The sequence below is a fragment of the Natator depressus genome, chromosome 3 (assembly GCF_965152275.1).
Source record: "Natator depressus isolate rNatDep1 chromosome 3, rNatDep2.hap1, whole genome shotgun sequence".
NCBI lineage: Eukaryota > Metazoa > Chordata > Testudines > Cheloniidae > Natator > Natator depressus.
In genome coordinates, this window is record NC_134236.1 from 206,681,970 (window position 1) to 206,699,808 (window position 17,839).

The following is a 17,839-nucleotide window of genomic DNA, read 5'->3' on the forward strand; positions in this document are numbered from 1 at the left end:
GAGTTGGCAGTAGTTTAACTACAGGGGTGTTTTTAAACCGATGTCGTTAAGGCCGTGCAAAGCGCAGTGCGGACGCTCTGACGGCAGGCAAAGAGTGACTTGGGTCAAGCCAGCTTCGACCGATTCCTTCCTGACCTGACCTAGCCAGCAATCAGACTGCTTTCCCTCATCCCGCCTCTCAACCGGGGAGACAAGCCCCCAGGCTGCTGCTCGCCTTCCAAGCCCTTGCAAGTGACTGGCACAGACCGCGCCTCATGGGAATTGGGACCCGACCCAGAACGAGCCTGGCCCTCGGACTGGCACTGGAAAGGGCAGGGAGGGCACCAGTATGGGAAGCGGGATGGATCCTCTCACACTCGCAGGGCTCATGGCTCCTCCAGCCTTGCAGGTCTCAGGAGCATGCGATGAAATGGGAGATGGGTTTCCTTTCCTCTGCCAGTTTGGGGCCCCTCGCCCTCCCCAGTGCAGTGGGGGCAGGGGCACTTACCGTGTCTTGTTGGTGATGGGTGAGTTGTCCTCGAAGACCCACTCCTGCCTGGGAGGAGGCACTGCTGTGAATTGGCAGTGGAACATGGCCTCTTCATTCTTACTCACGATCAGGTCCTGCGGGATGATCACCGGGCGAGGGAAGCTCTCGTCTGGGAGGGGAGACCGCAGGAACATTAGGGTGGCTGGAGTCCCACCTCTCCCCCGAAGGCCAGCTCATCTCCAGCGAGACACAAGACACAGGGAGGCCGGGCCAAGGGGCTGGCGGGAATCCCGCACAGGGCTGGGCTGCAGCATGCAGAGAGCCTGCCAGGACAGGGACCCTCGCGCCAGCAGGCGTTTACACTCCTGTCCCAGCACAAGCCCTGCCTCCTGGGGAGGCTGCTGTGTCCTCGCTTCTGGCTTTCCCGTGTTGGTTTTGGCTCCTAGCTCCCCTTTGGGAACGCTGACCAGTCTGGAAAGCGCAGCCAGAGCCACAAGCGTCAGTCTGCTGCCGCAGCCCAGCCCAGCCATGGGCAGGGCCAGCAGAGCTGGGGAAGGCCCAGCCTGCCTTCCAAGAAGCCACGGAGAGGGGGCCTGTCCGACACAGCAGGGTCTGGCACCAAGCTGCTTGCTCCCTTCCCACATGGCAGAAATGTACCTTCACCCAACCTCCCTTCTGGGCTTGCCGTCCCTCTGCCAGCTACAGCCCCTCTGCAAGGACCAGCCAAGACTGGGAACAGGAGTGGTGGCTAAGGCCTTGTCTACACACACAAGCCGTATCACTTCACCTGGACTGGGAGGGACAAAGCAGTCCAGCCCCTTGGGTGGATGCTGCTTTCACGCTGCCTACATTGGTGGACCCGGTACATGGCACCTTTATCCCGGTATAAGTGTGGCTGCGCTGGGGCTGAAGGGGTTTAACACACCGATACAACGGCACCTGCTGCCCGATACAAGCACTGTGTGCAGAGCAGAGTGGGGCCGACAAACCCGCCAGCTCCCTGCTGGGGCCCTGGGGCCGTGCGGCAGGTATTTAGAAACATCACTGTCTGCGTCTGCCTCGGGGACGAGGCGGGGCTAAAATGTGGCCATGCAGGTGGGGTGCTTGCTCCGGTCCCTAGCTCAGGCAGGGCCCCTGTGAATGACAATTTCCCCTCCCTCCTGGGGGACGGAGGAAATCACACCAGCCTGACACTTCCCCAGCTGCGGCAGATCTGAGGTCACAGCCTCATTGATGTTCTGCAACATCAAAGACAAGGCAGTTGACACAGCACTGAACAGCCCTCTCCCTGGGCCCCCCAGCCCGTGGGGCGCGCGCCTGCTGCCCGGGTGGGCAGAGCGCCCCTTACCGATGATATTCAGCGTGAAGTTGTTGCTGCTGCACACCATGCCCACGGCGTTGCGAGCACAGCAGTAGTAGATGCCGTTGTCCTCGGGGCTGGCGCTCTTTAGGGTTAGTGTCCGCTCCTTATTGCTGATCCCGTAGCTGCTACGGTCATCCAGGAGCTGGCTGCCATCCCGGAACCACTGGCCCGTTGGGCTAGGAGACAGACAGGCATGTCAGTGTGGTGGCCAGCAGCGGGCCTGAGAGCACATGCACTGAGGAAAGCAGCCGGGAAATGGCCCGCTCGGCTGACCCTTCGTTGCACCCCGCTGGCCTGGACACACATAGACACAGCTCGGGAAGCCATGAGGCATGCAGCCGTTCCAATGACAGACAGTGATCCCGTTCAGCAACACCAAGCAGCTCCAGGACCTGGGGCTCTAGGCCCGCCCTTACTGTGCTCCCGCAGTTTGCTCTCTCCCCCGATGCTTACTCCTGCCTCTCACCTTCCCCCTAGGCTTTGGTGGATCTTCACAGGAGAGACAGAGAGAGAGAGAGAGAGCGCGCAGGTGAAAGGCGAGGCAGAGCCCAGCCCGGACGCTGGCGAAGCGAGAGTGGCTCCTTACCGCGGATGGCCGTCGATGTGGCAGCGCAGCGTCACGGAGGCAGAGGGCTGGATCTCTGCCACGCTTGCTGGGTGCTTCAGGACAACGCCACCCGTTTCGAGCCCTGCAAAAAGAAAGGGAGTTCCAGCCCCCACTGCTCGGAGCAGCGTGCCCACCCCACACCTTCCTGCCGGCACCCCGTGGCTGCCATGGCCCTAGCTTGGAGCAGGCCAGCCCTCCCATCCCGCTGCTGCCACAGTCAGCGACAGCGCTGACATTCAGACGCTAGCTCCATGGCTGCTCCAGGTCCCCCCCAGGCTGCACGTGGGCCCCAGAGCGCCCGAGCGGGTTCTTGGGGCCCTGGGCTTGGTCCAGCTGCTCCACTCCCCCAGCCAGCAGGGTGCAGCACCGGCCCGAGGCAGTTCTTGGCTGGTCTCAGCTGGGCCTGGGACTCTCCACACCCCCCAGCCTCCAGCGCTCACATCAGGAGCATCTCCAGCCGTGGCCTGCAGCTCGCTGGGGCTCTGTGCCATGGGGGGGGAGGCAGCAGCAGGGAGTGGTCTCTGACCCTCGCAGGGCATTTGCCGAGATCCATGAAGGGCCTTCAAAGCAGGCAACGGAGCAGATCAAAACCAGGCAGACATGCAAGCCGAGGTCACAAGCCCAGCTTGACCATGCCTGGCCTGGGGGCTACGCTGGGAACGTGGGGGAGGGGCAACCCTATCAGCCGCACCCAGAGGGCTCAGCCAAACCACGGGGGTCGCCCAGCTCATCACAGACCCATTAGAATTGGAAACTGTGCAGAGAGGGGCAACAAAAACCTTCAGGGGGATGGAACAGCTTCCGTCTGAGGAGAGATGAAAGGGACTGGGATGTCTCAGCTTGGAAAATAGAGGACTGAGGGGGACACGCTAGAGGGCTATACAGTCACAACTGGTGGGGAGAAAGGGACTACGGAAGTGTAATTTATCCCTTCCCATCACATAAGAACCAGGAGTCAACCAATGAAATTAATAGGCAGCAGGTTTAAAACAAACAGAAGGAAGTATTTCTTCACACAACGCACAGTCAACCTGTGGAACTCACTGCCAGGGGATGTCGTGAAGGCCAAAAGTAGAACTAGGTTCATAAAGGAATTGGATAAGGGCTAGCTAGACCATTGGGCTGACCCAGCATGGCCGTTCTGGTGTTCTGTAGTGTTGACAGGGAGTGGCGCACAGGAGAAGGGTTTAAACGTTGGGCCGAGGCCTGTGCTCAATGTCATCCAAGGGGACAAAAGTCCAGCGTAGCCTGGAGCAAACACTCGTAAGGAGAGTCAGCAAAAGATGGAGACAAGCACCCCATGACAAACAGCCTGCTGGAGGTAAAGGAGTTGGGCTAAGGACTGGCGGAGCTCAGGGCCACTGGCCAGCATCAGATTACTCCAGACACTGCACAGACTCCAGCTCGCAGCTCTCCATGCCGACATCACTGCGGGAGTGTAGCCAGGCTGGGGCACAGCTCCCCACCGAGCTGGCAGGCGGTCGGGGGCAGCGCCATCGGCCTGGTCTCACATGGTAACAGGGGGGCTCTTTTCTAGAAGCCATGTCTGAAGGCTTGTGCCTGGTGTGGTGGAGGGAAGGTGGAGAGCAGGAGAAGGGTAACGCCCACAGGAAAGACCTATCCCAGCTCCCAGCCCATTCTCCGGGTGGTGGGCACTGCAGATCCCTGCCTAGGCTTTGGTCCAGTTTGGCAGCTCAAAGTGCCAAGGGCTCCCACCCACTCCTCCAGCCCATAGTCCCACAGCCTGGCACAGCTCCCAGCTAGAAATCGCCCCTCCTAACCCGGTCAGTCCCTCTGCTCCCACTTACCCACCGAGGAGTCAGACAGCACATCTGCTGGGTCTTGTACGAACCACTCTGGGTACAGCCCAGCTCTTCACTCACTTTGACAGCGCCAAGGGAAGAACAACCTGGCCCCATCCCGTCCCACCCTGGCCACATCCCTGAGGATTCACTGGGTCACTGTGCCTCTCTGCGGAGGGGAGGGGTGACTGGGCCAGGCCTGGAGACCAGTGGCCGTGGTGCGTGCCGCTCTGCAGCATATATCGAAGGAAGGAGCCAGGCCGTTAGCAAGCTCTGGGAAAGTGGATACCAGCTGAGGGGATGTCTTGGCAAGGAAAAGGCAGCAGGAAGGAGGGCTGTACCCGCTCCCATGTGCCCACCCCGGGAGTCTGGGTCGGGAGGAGCGTGCCTGGGGCAGGCTCACTGGCCCTGCTCTCGTACTCACACTTGATGTTGAAAGATGCGTTGGCCGTTCGGGCCTCCTCTCCCGTGACCGTGTTCCTGGCCACGCACTGGAAGCCCCCGGCGTCCTGCTGCCGATCCACGGCGGTGAACTGCAGGTTGCTGCCCTCCTGGAAGCGGCGCTCGGTGTCCTGGATGAAGAGCCCATTGTGCAGCCACTCGAACTCCACGCCGCTCGGCTCCTCCACCTCACAGCGCAGGATGGCGCTGCGGCCGTGCAAGGCGTCCTGAGAGGACGGCTCCTTGGTGAAGAGGATCCGTGCCTGAGTGCCCACGGCTGAAAGGAAGGCAGGAAAGGAGGTCACCGGCGGGGCCAGGGGGTACCCTGGGGAAGGGGTGCAGCTCAGATGAAGCAAGAGCAGCCCCCTGCGGGAAGCATACGGGGGAAGGGGTCAGCCTCTCAGCTCTCAGGCAGGGGAAGACGGCGTGAAACAGGCCCCAGCAGGACCTGGGGAGATGCAGGCCATGCCTGGGTGGCGGAGACGTTTCCTACAGCGTCTGAAGGGGTTTTTCCATGGCTGCAGTTAAGCTGCCTCCCTGAGTGGCAATAGCTAGTCTGGTGGGAGAATTCTGCTGCTGTCCTGGCCGCACCCACACCGGGGTCTAGGTCAGCGTAACAGTCACACACCTAGCAAGGGCCACGTGAAGTCTAAGTGTAGACCCATTTCTCGAGTGCCCCGCTGTGACAGAACGCCCCCCGCCGTCACACCCCGCACACCCCGGCAATAGTCTTTGTACAGATACGCCTGGGGAGGTGTCATCTGACAGCTAACAACATCTCAGGGACAGGGCTGGAGCAGCACTCTATGGAACGCTCTGAGCAGAAGCCGAACTCATGACTGAAGGGCGTTCGCCAGGCAAGTCTGGGGGGGTAAACCTGCTTCTCAAAGACAAAGGACAAGTTGTCCCCCCAGCCAGGCGGGTGCCATCAAAGCTGACGGGCCATCGACTACCAAGTGGCCATTCTTTGGCAAGGATCCGGGCAGGAACAAACAGATTTGATCTCAGCAAACAAGAGCATGGAACCTCTCCCCACACCCCCGACTCCTTGTCTCCTTGTCTCAGGGGGAAAGACCTTTACCTAGGGGTCACCCTCAGGACAATGCATTTCAAAAGAGGACTGAACTATAAAAGTGAGGGGCAACCCCCCCCCCCGGTTCTCTCTCCCCGCCCATCTCTCTCCTGTTCACCTAAGACCAGGAAAGAAATGCTTATTGGGCTTTGGGAGCAGATCCTGGCTGGAGGGTTTGGTCAGCAGCGTTACTGGACACGTGCTCACGGACTTCACCGTGAGCCAAGCCCAGCTTGGGAACCGATTTATCTTTATTTCTCTTGGAACCATTTCTGACTTTCGTGCCTCTTTACTTGTACCCTGAACAGCTCTCTCCTTGCAATTAAATACACTCATTTTATTCTTTAATTAGAACTAACCCAGCGTTGTGAACTGGGTGGGTAACTCGAGCTGAGGTAGACTGCTGTGTACCGATCCCGTGAGAGGGGCAACACACCTAACAAATCTGGGCTGCCCAGGAGAGGGCTGGACACGCAGAACAAACGTTTCTGGGGGGAATCCAGGACTGGGCATGTGCTGGGGTCACCCTGGGAGCAGTAACAGTAGAGACACTGGGAACACAGCCTGCTTCTTTCACTACACACCCACTTCAGAGCATTCTGACCCACAGCGCCCTGGAGAGGGCTGCCACGCTTAAGGGGCAGCAGGGCAGGGAGAGGGTGCTCCCACTCCAGGCCAGGGGCTCCCACCAGCTCCAGACCACATTCCCAGGGCTCAGCACCCACAACTGGGGCCAGACTGACAAGAGAGCTCAGCCCCACGAGCACAGAGATTGGCCTGGGGGCAGAATGGCTGGGGAACGGCTCGGTTAACGGGAGGGGGAGAAAGGTGCTGGGGGCCCCCTGTGGGCTGCTCTGCCTAGGCCCAGCTCCAGGACCCCCCGCTCGCCAGGCTGTGACTTCACTGCCCAAGCAGGTCAGGACTACCTCCCCACCCAGGTTTGTCCTCGCCCCCGTCTGCGCTTCGGCTCAGCAGGCCAGCAAAGGCGCAGTAAGCACCTCACTGCAAACCCTGCCCTTCTGTAGTGAAGACACGGCCTAGGACTTTACCCCGTTAGCCAATATCTGCTCCACAACCACCATGGGGTGCAGCCCTACTGCCGACAGGGCAGACTGTAGCTTCCCCGTGAGTTGGAAGGGCGTGATAAACGCTCGGGCTAAGCCGCAAACTGCCCTGTCAGCACTAAGGCTCCCCGCGCTAGCTCGTGCCAGGCCAGAACAAGTCCTTCCAGCTCAGAAAAGAGAAGGCCAAAGTGAAAAGCAGCCTCTGAGCAGCCTCCCAGCTAGCACCAGGACACAGCTCCGTGTGCCGCTCCACTGCCCGAGGCGACGTTTCTCACTGCTCTTCCCCGTCCACACAGCGCCTGAGCCTGGGGAACACAGTGCAGGGCACGTCCGTCTTCTGCCCCGAGTGCTCTCTGTCCTGCTGAAAGGCAGCAAGCTCAGGCCTGACCGACGGGGGAATGCAGGGAACCTCCTGGCCAGGACGCCAACACCCAGGACCTGGTGCAACCCGGAGGCTGAACAAGGCTGCACTTTCAACGCTACAGGCTCCCCAGGTCTCTGATCCCACGACGCTCAGGCGCTGGGAACTGCTGTGATGGGAACCCCTGGTGTGCACTGGGGCATCCGTTACAATGGCTTCACTGTGCAAAGTGAGATACACACCCACACGCTTTCCGTGCCCAACATTACAGACGTCCATACGTCCCTCGGGACCACTGCACCGTGATCTAGTCCAGCCCATCAAGGGTTAAACACGGTCTGGTAAGAGACGCCCAGACGGTTTCAATTTCCTTCAGAATCGGGACTTCGAGCAGTCTGGATTTCCTGCATCTGAAGCCCCAGAGGGATCGTCTGTCGCCCAAATCCATGGCCCTCCCTGCAGCTCCGCCCAGGCAGTCTAGGGGGGCCATGCCCCAGCACACACAAGCTGCAGAGCCCATGAACTGCATGCCGATGGCCTGTCCTGAACACAGGCCAGCTGGAAACACTCCCTTCTCTCGGGGGAGCGCTGGCCGAGAAGGGGCAGAGCCCGGGGCTGGGCTGCTGAGAGGAGTCACAAAGGAACCCCAGCTCCGAGCCACATCCAGTGGAGGGTCAGAGTCTCTGAAGCCTGGAATCCCCCCCGAAGGCACCTTGACTTCGATCCTGCAATGGCTCCCCCTGCAAAGCTCAGTCTGGAGCCCTGCCCCAACTGGGGTCCGGGGACTGTTTCCCTACCAGGAACTCTCCTGCAGTGCCTCTGTTCTTATGGTGCTATCCTCCCCCACTGGGAGCCCTTTTCAAAGGCAGGGATTGAGTGGGGGAGGGGAAGGCAATTAAGCAAACAATGCCCTTTGAAGGAAGCCTACTGGAGATAATCAATAATGCTTTGATCTGGTCAATAAAAGAGCCTAAGGGAGCAGCAGTCAGGGCCCTGGCATAGTCTCTCCAGAGCCTGGGCCCAGAGGGAGTTTGCAGGAGAGGCAGGCAGCATGCCAAAGCCGAGGACTAGCCGCTCTGTGCGCCAGAAGAGCAGCACATGCCCAGCCAGGTAGCGGCTGGCTTCTCCTCCACCATCAAAGGCCAGTGCCAGGCCGTTCCAACCAGCTCCTCTGTCTGGGCTGCTGCTCCTAACCCAGAGCGGGCTGGTCTCTGAGGCTGTAACTCTCCCTTCCAGCCGCTGAATCCCAGCCAAAGAAACTAAGGGCCCACGGCCGCCTCTGTAGCTTGACTTCCCCATGGGAGCCATAGCTGCTGCGCCCCAGGGACTGCACAGGTGCTGACGGGCTCGGATGGAGCCTGCTCAACCCAGGAACAAGATGGGAACCCTGGGGAGAGAAAGCAGGGCGAGTTGGCTAGCTGTGTTAGGGCGGGTGCTCAAAGGCCCCAAAGGGTGGGGACATCCAACCCGGTCTCCCAAGGAGCTCGTCGGAAGAGTTCAGGCCCTTCTAGGTGACTCTGAAGTGTTCTGCTTTGCAGTTTTCCAGCAAGCAGGTTCCTCCTCATCCTCAGAGCGAATGAGCCCGTGTCTGTTTCCTGGAGAACCCGCTGAGTTGCCTCCTGGGGCTCATTTCCTGCGGAGTGAGCCCAGGGCTCTGAATCCAGCTCCTGGAGCCAACAGCCTTCAGCCGGGCCAATGCAACTGCCAGCAGCGCTCTGGCTCAAGGGGAGTCCGACTTCACCGTCAAAAGGGACTAGGCTGGCTTCCTGCCTAACACAGGCCACAGAGCCTCACCTAGTGATTCCCTCACGGAGCCCATGGCTTCTGCTGGAGCTAGAGGCTGGATTTAACAACTCCAAGTGGTGAGAATCCGCCATGTCACTAAGGAAGCTGGTCCAGTGATTAACTCCCCTCCCTGTTACAAACAAGCACCTCAGTCTGAATTCTCAGAGCCTCAACTTCCAAAAAAACCCGCACTGAAAAGGCGGCACGGTTGTTTTCTCACCTCTACGTGGGAGCAGCCCTGTGCCCAGAATGGCAATCAGGACATTAACTAGGCCAAAGGAGAAGGCCACCCTCTCCGTGCCACACACAGGGCACTGGGAGGCTCTGACCGCCCTGGCATGCACTAACCTGCTTGCCAAGTGTCCAGATTTCACAGGTTACATTTCAGGAGCAGACATGTCTGTCTGTTACCAGCTCTGTTCCTGGGCTTTCCACTCCAGCATCTCCCCTTCCCAAATGATCCCCCACTTCGGAAAAACTGTCTCCTCTCTCTGACATACCTGGAGGGCCAGTTTTCAACCCACACTTCGGCTTTATCTCTACCTGACACAGCCTGGGAGAGGAAGGGGTTAACCCAGAAACACAGCTCCTGGTTTGAAACAGGAGTGGCCCAGAGGGACAGGACCCGGCAGGAGCTTTGGCCACAGGAAGAGAACAAAGCACCTCAGAGGAGAGGCAAATACCTGGCTGCACAGCTAGGCAAGAAAACACCGTGGCACCAGTTCAAATCCCAGCTGAAGCCCTGCGAGGTCACAGCCAGCACCAGGCAGCCGCGGGCCAGAGGAGAGAGATGAGCGCAGAGCTATGGGAGAGGCGGAGCAGGAGCACTGGCGAAGGCACAGGGAGAGGCTGGATCACCCCAGCAGGGAGGGTCTGCGAGGCTCTGGGGCAAAGCCCATTGCTCAGGGCTGACCAAAGGGGCACTCCTGCCCTGCCCCTGCCAAACAGTCCCAGAGCTCGGAGACTGCCTAGGCCCCTCAGGTACCATGTCAGGAGGGCACACAGGAATGGGGGAAGCAGCGTGAACAAGGACTCCGCTCTCTCCTGCGGGCTGTTTACCCCAGTCTGGCTCAGCCAGGGCGGGGCAAGCAGTGCGGACACCCCAGCCTGAGGTGTGCACAAGCGGTGGCGGCCCATCTGGGGGAGGAGAGGGGAGCATCCCTGCAGCAGATGATAGCCACTGCTCCAACGCTTGGGAGACTCCCTCCTCCCCAAGCCCATCTGCAAACAGGTGCAGGGGGAACGGCCACTGTAAAGCCCCTTCCCTAGAGGGGAGCTTGTGGGAATCCCAGTGCCTAGCAGCACCTGCTCCCCACCCCTCCAGCGATGCAGTCAGCGGGCCCTCTCGGCCTGAACAGGGTCCAGCCATCAGAACCGCATGGGGCTGCTGCGGGGGCTGAGAGTCAATGTGCAGCAGCTGGAGCCGCGCGACAGGAAAAGGAGACAGTGTCAAGGGCCGGCAATGCAGGCTGAGCAGGTCTTCCCCAGCACAGCCCACCTAGCTCAAGGAGAGCACTGGCCAGGCACGGGCCACGCGGCTGGAGAACTGGCCGGGGCCAGGCCAGGCACTGCTGAACATCCCCCAAGCAAGGTCGGTCTAACTGTCCACCCAGGAGCGTGCAAACTGCCTGTCTGCAGCCAGCTGCCTGTACGCGCCGCTCGGGCTACCAGCTGGCAATCGGAAGAGAGACGGACAAAGGGCAATTCAGCATTTGCTGTTCGCTACCCGATCCCGTTCCCAGCCTCCCGCTCTCACGTGGAGGGAGGCCAAGGCAGCACAGAGCTTGGGGGGCTGTCCAACACGAGGCAGATGTTGAGTACTTTATACATCGAAGGTGAATGGCGAAGCGCCCAAGATGCCGTGTTCCCTCAGCTGCTCCGGCAGGGGGAATGGCTTCAGGAACAGGATTCCTGCCTGTATTCCAGCAACAAGCTCCAGACCTGCCTAAAGGTGGTGGTCAGGGACCCACTGGGGTGGGGCTAGGGAGAAAACGCAGCCAGCCAGCCCGCCCAGCCTGGAGGAAGCAGCACAGCGGACACTCACAAGCGTTGCAGGTCCAACTGGCCCATAACGTCTGGTGACAATCAGCTGCAGATCCCCGACAGCCCACCAGGAGACACTGCCATGCTTGCCACAGGCCGTGCTGGTGGCCAGCACCTTCCCCTTTCAGACCCAAGCTCCTGCACCCAGCCTCGCTGGGCCTGTCAAAGGAGTCACGCGGCTCTGGAGAGAAGAGGCAACGAATGCGGGAGAGGTGTCTCCCACAAGGGGTCCCTCAGACAGCGCAGCTTGCACCTGGACCACAGGAAGTCTGCTGGCCGCAGATCACCCCTCGGAAGGGGCCACAGAAACGGAGAACCAAAGCCAGGGCTGTGATGGAGCGTGAGACTGCCTGCCCCACCCACTGCTGCTCCGCAGGGAGACCAGGGGGATCCTCCTTTGCCCACGCACAATGGGTAGGACACTCCTTTGGCGGAGATGGCTCAGGGCCCCATCCCAGCTGCATTCCCACCGCAAGCCCTGCCCAGCCGTGGGGCCCACAGCTTGCTTCCGCCGTCACCATGCGATACCCACACTGCAGCTCCTTGCACTCAGCCCACACGAGCAGAGCACAAGGCCCAGCTCCGAGCTCCTGGATCCCCACAAGGAGCACAACACCTGCACAAACAGCTCTTTGCACCACTTGCAGCTAGTGGCCCAGCTTCCTGGGAGCTGCGGGGGTGCCTGTGCAGCCGTCCTGCCCATGAGCAGGGGAATTCACGGAGACAGCGAGGGCAATCACCCAGCCCTGCTGCATAGCTGCAGGGGACACATGTCAGAGAGCAGACCACGTTCCAGACCCAAGCAAACCTGACTTGGAGAGAAGGTTTCACAGACACTAACGTGGAGGGAGCGCCTTAGCTCAGGGCCCTGATGGCCACATGCTTGAGCTTGACATTTTCATATTCATCTACAGCTGGCCCCGTTCAACCAGTGCGCTCAGCCGCCCAGAAACTCCTCGGAGTGAGCCTCGCACGGGCAGGGATGAGAGGAACTGCTCTGCTGGGTCACCACACCATCCCAGAGCACCCAAAGGGCCATGCTGGCCTGCCAGAGCCTGCATCGGCATACTTAACACCCCAGCACAGTCCAGGGAGAGGAAAATCCCCCAGAAGAGACTCCTCAGCCCATGGGGACAGAGGGCATCGCACCACCATGCCCCACCCAGCCTGGGATTCGTTAGCTCAACTGAAGGGCAGGCAGGAGGAGCCTCCCCGCCCTGCCTGGACAACGGCTGTGAAGGCTACAAAGCCTGGTGCCCAGTGCCGAGTCACATCCGTATCTGGCCGCGGCTGGAGCTTTAGAACACGATTCTCTATGCCCAGACGCCGGGTGAGCACCTTTTAAAGACTACGCCCTACTGCCCGGTTAGGACGGCCCGCAGGGCGGCTGGCTGCTCTGCAGAGCGCTGTGACGGCCACAGGGCTAACGGGCGTCCGACAGGTGGAACTGCCTACCCACAGCAGTTCTCCACGTCTGAGTGGCTGCTCCTTGCTGAGAAAGGCAATGGGGAAAATCTCTTGCATGTCTGGCTTGCTGGGACTACAAGGCATCCAAACCAGACCCTTGGCCATCCTGAGCTCCCCGGGCTGAGGCCTGGCTCTCCTCACAACGCCTCTGGAAGCGGCACAGAAGCATTCAGCACTCTCAATCCGCCCAAGTACTGTGCTCTGGGAGCCCAATCCAAAGAGAATGCCGCCATTTCCAATCCTGGCCTCGAATCAGACGTGGGATTAGTTTAAACAGCAGCCCCTCCCAGAGTAAAACCAGACCTTCCACTGCCACCCCAAGTCTCACCCAGGCCTTGATCACAAACTGCTCCTCTCTGGCCTTATGACACGCACATCTCCCCATCTTGTCTGCAGCCCACAGCGGCTGCCAGCCTTTCACCACCGCGCCCGCAGCAGGGTTCGACGACACTGCAGTTCAAACACCGGCAGCAGGGCAGCACAAAAAGCGGGGGCCCCAAGGCAAAGGCTAGTGCAGACCCAGCTAAGGCCTCTGCCAGAGCGAGGCAGCGATGCGTCGGGGATGGCAGCTAGCCCTGCCTTGTGGGACCTCACCCAGTGCCACACTCCTGGGCACAAGGGTTCAGTCCCTTTGCACCACACCAAGCGTTCGCAGACACTGGTGCCAAGGGACTAACAACAGGAAGCATGAGAAGGCAGCTGAGTCCAATTGATCTAAGCAGGTCCCTCTGGCGGCTCAACATCCTCTCCCTTCCGGCTGCTGTTGGATTGGGGGGACGGAGTAGTATTTGAAAAGCCAGTTCAATACCGAGTGCTTTGGGTGCTTGAGCTGTTCCCCCTCACCCCCATGCCCAGAGGTGCTGGGAATGGAAAGGACTGCAGCGGCGCTGACGGGTTTGGGCACGCTGTGCTGGAATAGCACGGGAAGTGGATGTGGGAACTGTCACCTGTCAATGCCAGCTGAGGGCATTAGCTGGGGGCAGGGGAGCACAGGGCAAAGGTGACAGGAGCCTTCCTGAAGCACTTTGCGAGGAAGGAGCAAGACCGCTAAAAACATCACACCTGTCACGTGTGCATCACACCTGTCATTTGGCCTCTTCACCTGTCATGTGAGCAGGGAGAGAGCAACCCAACATGTGGGCTACGGAGGGGCTGCCCCTGCGCTGCATTCCCAGAGCCTCGCTGGGCTGGCCTTGCTGTCCCCAGCCTCTGCCAGCTGCAATTCCTCGTCTAGAGAAGCCAACAGGGAAGTACTGGGGAGCAAACCTGATGTCATGCAGAGGGAAGCTGGCGCAGGTGGCAGGGGGAAGGGCTGGAACTTGACAGACCATGGACCAGCTTTTTGGCTGGCTCGTGAACATGTCACCTGGCATTGTGTCCGGGTGCTGGTGTTGGCCTTGGCCTGACACCAGCGGGGGACCAGCACCAGCACCCCTGCCGTTTGTGTCTGGGCCAGGCACAGCAGAGGGTGATTAAGCGCCAGCCCACTCTTATGTACACAGCTTGGAAAATGCACACAGGGCCGTTCTTCAGGTCACGCCTCAACACCGAGGCCTCCCGGGGGGACCTAGAGCTTCTGTAGAGGCACACACACCCGCCCATCAAAAGGTGCCAATCAGCTGACTTTGATCAGCCCTGGAGTTTGCATTGACTAGTATGAGGTAGGTATAGTGACCCTGACCCCCGCGCCAGGCATGGTACGATCTACAGTGCAAGCCCACTGCCGTGAACCAGGGCCTGAAATCTTGGGTGTGGGGGCTTGCCATCAAGAACAGCCTTTTCAATGGTGTGTCCCCCGGACAACACCAAGTCCAAAGGGGGTTTCCGCTATCAGTCGCCACACCCCACGTGCCCTACAAGGAGGTACAGTCTGTCCATCAGCCCGCAGCAGCTGTCGCGTAAACAATACAAGCTGGCTAAATCTCTCAAGGCTGCCCAGCAAGCTGAACCACACGCTCTTTCATTAAGCTGCACTTGTGAAGGTCCAGGTCACTGACAGGCGCGGGGCGCGAGCTGTCTGACACTGTAGGTGAGGGACGAAGGCGAACAGACAACCAGCAGATAGTGACATTGCACTGTACATACAGCTCCATGCACGTTGTTATTCATTTGTAGTCAAGTAGCCCCCAGGCAAAGTGCTGCACAGACAAGTCACAGAACAGGGTTACAATGAGACACCAGGCAGATGAACAGGCCCACAGGAACAGAGGGGGCGGGGGATATGACACAGCCAGACTCTGCAGACCCCTTCCCTCGGTTAGGGGCACATGCTGCCACCACTGACCTCCGAAGGAAAGTTCCAGGGGTCCCAGGCGTGACTAGGCTGCAGTGCTGGTGAGTGCCTTTGGATCTGTTCCTCTTTGGTAGGGAGCGCCATGTAAAAGCCAGATGTGCACAAGGAGACCCGTTCAATTACAGTGGGGTAGCCTGACTTTCATGCCAGCACCCTCCTTGCCCTGAATACTTTCACTGCGATCTATTAATTTGTACGAACAGCACATCTGATGTAGGGATGTGTCATCCTCATTTGAGGTACCAGGGGATTAAACTATTAAGCACTTAATTTCAAACCAATAAAACAGCAATCATTAACTTGTGCACCACAAAAAGAATCTGGCAGAACCACCATCACCAGGCCCTCAGTTACCAGTGCAATCACGTCACATACACTAAGAGCTGACCAGCTAAACCCCAGTATAATTTGATCGTGTGCAGCCGCCCATCTGCTATGCCCGCACCACTTCTTGTTCCTGCAGCGTGTTACTGCGTGACTTGTGATGCATCTACAGATCAAGGTGTCAGGCCGGGTTACTGTGGCCGCTCTGGAGCACAGGATTCTCTGATGTACGAGGGTGGATACACTTGCTGTCTGAACAGAAGGGGTCTGTGTGAAAAATGAGCTAGGGCCAGCCGGATCCAGGTGCTGGCTACGGATTTTACAAACACATACTCAGGGCCCAGGATGTGTCAGAGCCAGACCTCTCTGGTGAACCAGGGGAAACGACACACTTGTCCTCTATTTCTATAGTATATTTGGGGGGTAATGGAGGCAAACATTGGTTGGGCCACGGTAGATCCTAGTGACATGCTGGATTAAGCACTCTAGCGCCAGGATGCGTTGGGAACCCGCCGCGTGAAGTGGAACAGGAGCAGCAACCCTTGTGCTCTCCTTCAATGATAGGATTTCGGGCCAGAACTTGAGTGGATCCAGGAGCTGGATAACAGATTTTCTAAGGGCTCATGGCAAGGACTCATCAGGGTCTGAATTTTAGAGTGAACGAGCAGCAGCCAGACTTGGGGCTTGCCTACACAGACATTTAGTTCACAGAAAGCTGGGGTGTGACTCTACCCTGCACTAGCCCACCACGGACTAACTGTCCCTGTGGACCCTGCTGACACGCATTAACAGCTGGCTAATGAGCTTTGATCTAGTCCTGAGTGAAACCTCACTGCAGCTGATGGGCATGCTGGCTACCTTCCATCCAGATTACACAAGGGAGCAATTACAATGGAAGCCACAGCCCAGAGATTAGACTGAATGCAAACACGGGGCTGGGTCTTGTCTGATGGAGCTGCGTCAGCCAGAAGCAAGCAGAAAATCAGGAGACAAGAGAAGTTCTTGTAGTCTGGCCATGAGAGAAAGTAAAGAGAGAATGCTTTTTGGGCAGAGTGCTGGCTGAAAGAGGCTTGGAATTGTGAGCAAAGAAATAGCCTCCTGTTTGATTCCTACTGTGTTCAAGGAAACAAAATAAACAGGACTGCACCAAAGAAATACACGATCCCCATATCAATTTCTCTTCCTAGCGGAGGCAACCCACAACACCCTGAATACTGGCTAACCACTTGGGCTAAGGAGGAGTAACACTAGTTTTTTGTGTGTTGTGAACAATTTCTTTAGCACTCAGTTTGGTGTGACACAATTAGCACTTGAAACCTTCCCAAAGGCATTTCTTTGTCTTCTCCAGTTTCATGAACAATTGTATCTAACACCATATACTTGTGGCTGCTACCCTGTGGCTGATAAACAGCAATACAAGGAGATAATGCAGGGGTGGGACTAATCACAAAGAAAAATGAATGCTTCAGATCACATTCTGTAAAGGACATCAGAGCCCACCTACTTAGTAAATAGTTTTGTCTCCCCACATAGAGACCCAACAGTATCAATGTCAAGGTAAACTGAGTTTGACAGGGCTTGTTTCTGCACATAAAAACTTTCTCTGAGGCTTTCAGAGCATAGCACTGCAGAGACCCGTCCTTGGCCTCCTGCAACAGACATCTCACCTTAGGCCCCTCTCCCGCTGAGCCCAGGCTGGCATGCTCACACTCAAACGGGGACTCGGTAGGGAAACACAGGTGCTGCAGAGGTGGTGTTGGTTCCCTCAAGTCAGCCCTTGACACCTCAGTGTGGCACTAGGGCACTGCCCTGCCAGAGGTGCCACGGTGGCGGAGTCCTGACTCCTCGGGCCAGTAAAGACTCCGTAGCAGGCGGCTGGACGCCAGGTGGCAGCGTCCTGCTCACATTCTAACGGCACTGTTACACTTCACCGAACTGACTCGTAGTCCTTCACTGGCCTGCAGCGCTGCGGGTGCAGAATGGCCGGCCAGCGACCCACGTGCAGAGCCAGGCACCCGGTCTGAGAGACGCTTTGGATTCCTGTGGAATGAAAAATTCTAGTACCAGAGCTGCATCCCACATGCTCCATCTCTCCCCCTCCCACACCAGCCCCCCTTTTCCAGCCACTGCCTCTTGTGGGGTAGGTCAGGTAGACTGCATGTTCTGGGCACCACAGGCTGTCAGTTTCAGCTCTCTGTAAAGCACCCTGCGCACGAGGGGCTGTCTAGATAATCACGCCCGGATATTCCCTGCAGGCCAGGGGTAATGCAGCTCAGACAAGACAAGCCCTTTATAATTGCACTGGGGAAAAGCAGCATTTGAGTCCCCACACTGACCAATGTCAGACCAGGGGAATCCCTTCCAATGGACAGCAGGCTCTCTGCACTCTGCCATGAGTGCCCAGTGCGTGAACTCACCAGAGTGACTCGAGGAGACTGTTCCCCAGCACAACCCAGACGGCAAGGCAGGCCTGGGCAATCGGGACTCTCAGAAAGTCAGAGAGGGGCTGAGCATCAGCTCCAAGGCAAACTGAGGGATGAATAGCACGATTGTTCTGACTTCAACCGAAAGGGCTGCTTGAAAAAACACAGTCATGAAAAAGCTGATTAACTTAATTAGGAGTTAACCTAAAAGTCAAGGCTGAGTTCCAAAGCATTTCATGAGTGAAATGTAACTGTGCCAGCCCACACGACCAGGGACACAAGTGCTAAAACAGCTCTGTTAAACCTGTGTACACACTCCCACACA

The 17,839-nt window shown here is 58.4% G+C and overlaps 1 protein-coding gene across 1 annotated transcript in view; it reads right to left on the reverse strand.

Moving 5' to 3' along the window:
• PTK7 (protein tyrosine kinase 7 (inactive)) overlaps nucleotides 1–17,839 on the reverse strand; it is a 96,533-nt gene that overhangs the window by 15,323 nt on the left and 63,371 nt on the right. The window contains exons 2-5 of the mRNA XM_074949775.1: nucleotides 4,666–4,959; nucleotides 2,419–2,521; nucleotides 1,818–2,008; nucleotides 488–638 (exon numbers count right to left, since the gene is read on the reverse strand). Coding sequence (XP_074805876.1) covers nucleotides 488–638; nucleotides 1,818–2,008; nucleotides 2,419–2,521; nucleotides 4,666–4,959 — 739 coding nt within the window. The remainder of the gene's footprint in view (nucleotides 1–487; nucleotides 639–1,817; nucleotides 2,009–2,418; nucleotides 2,522–4,665; nucleotides 4,960–17,839) is intronic.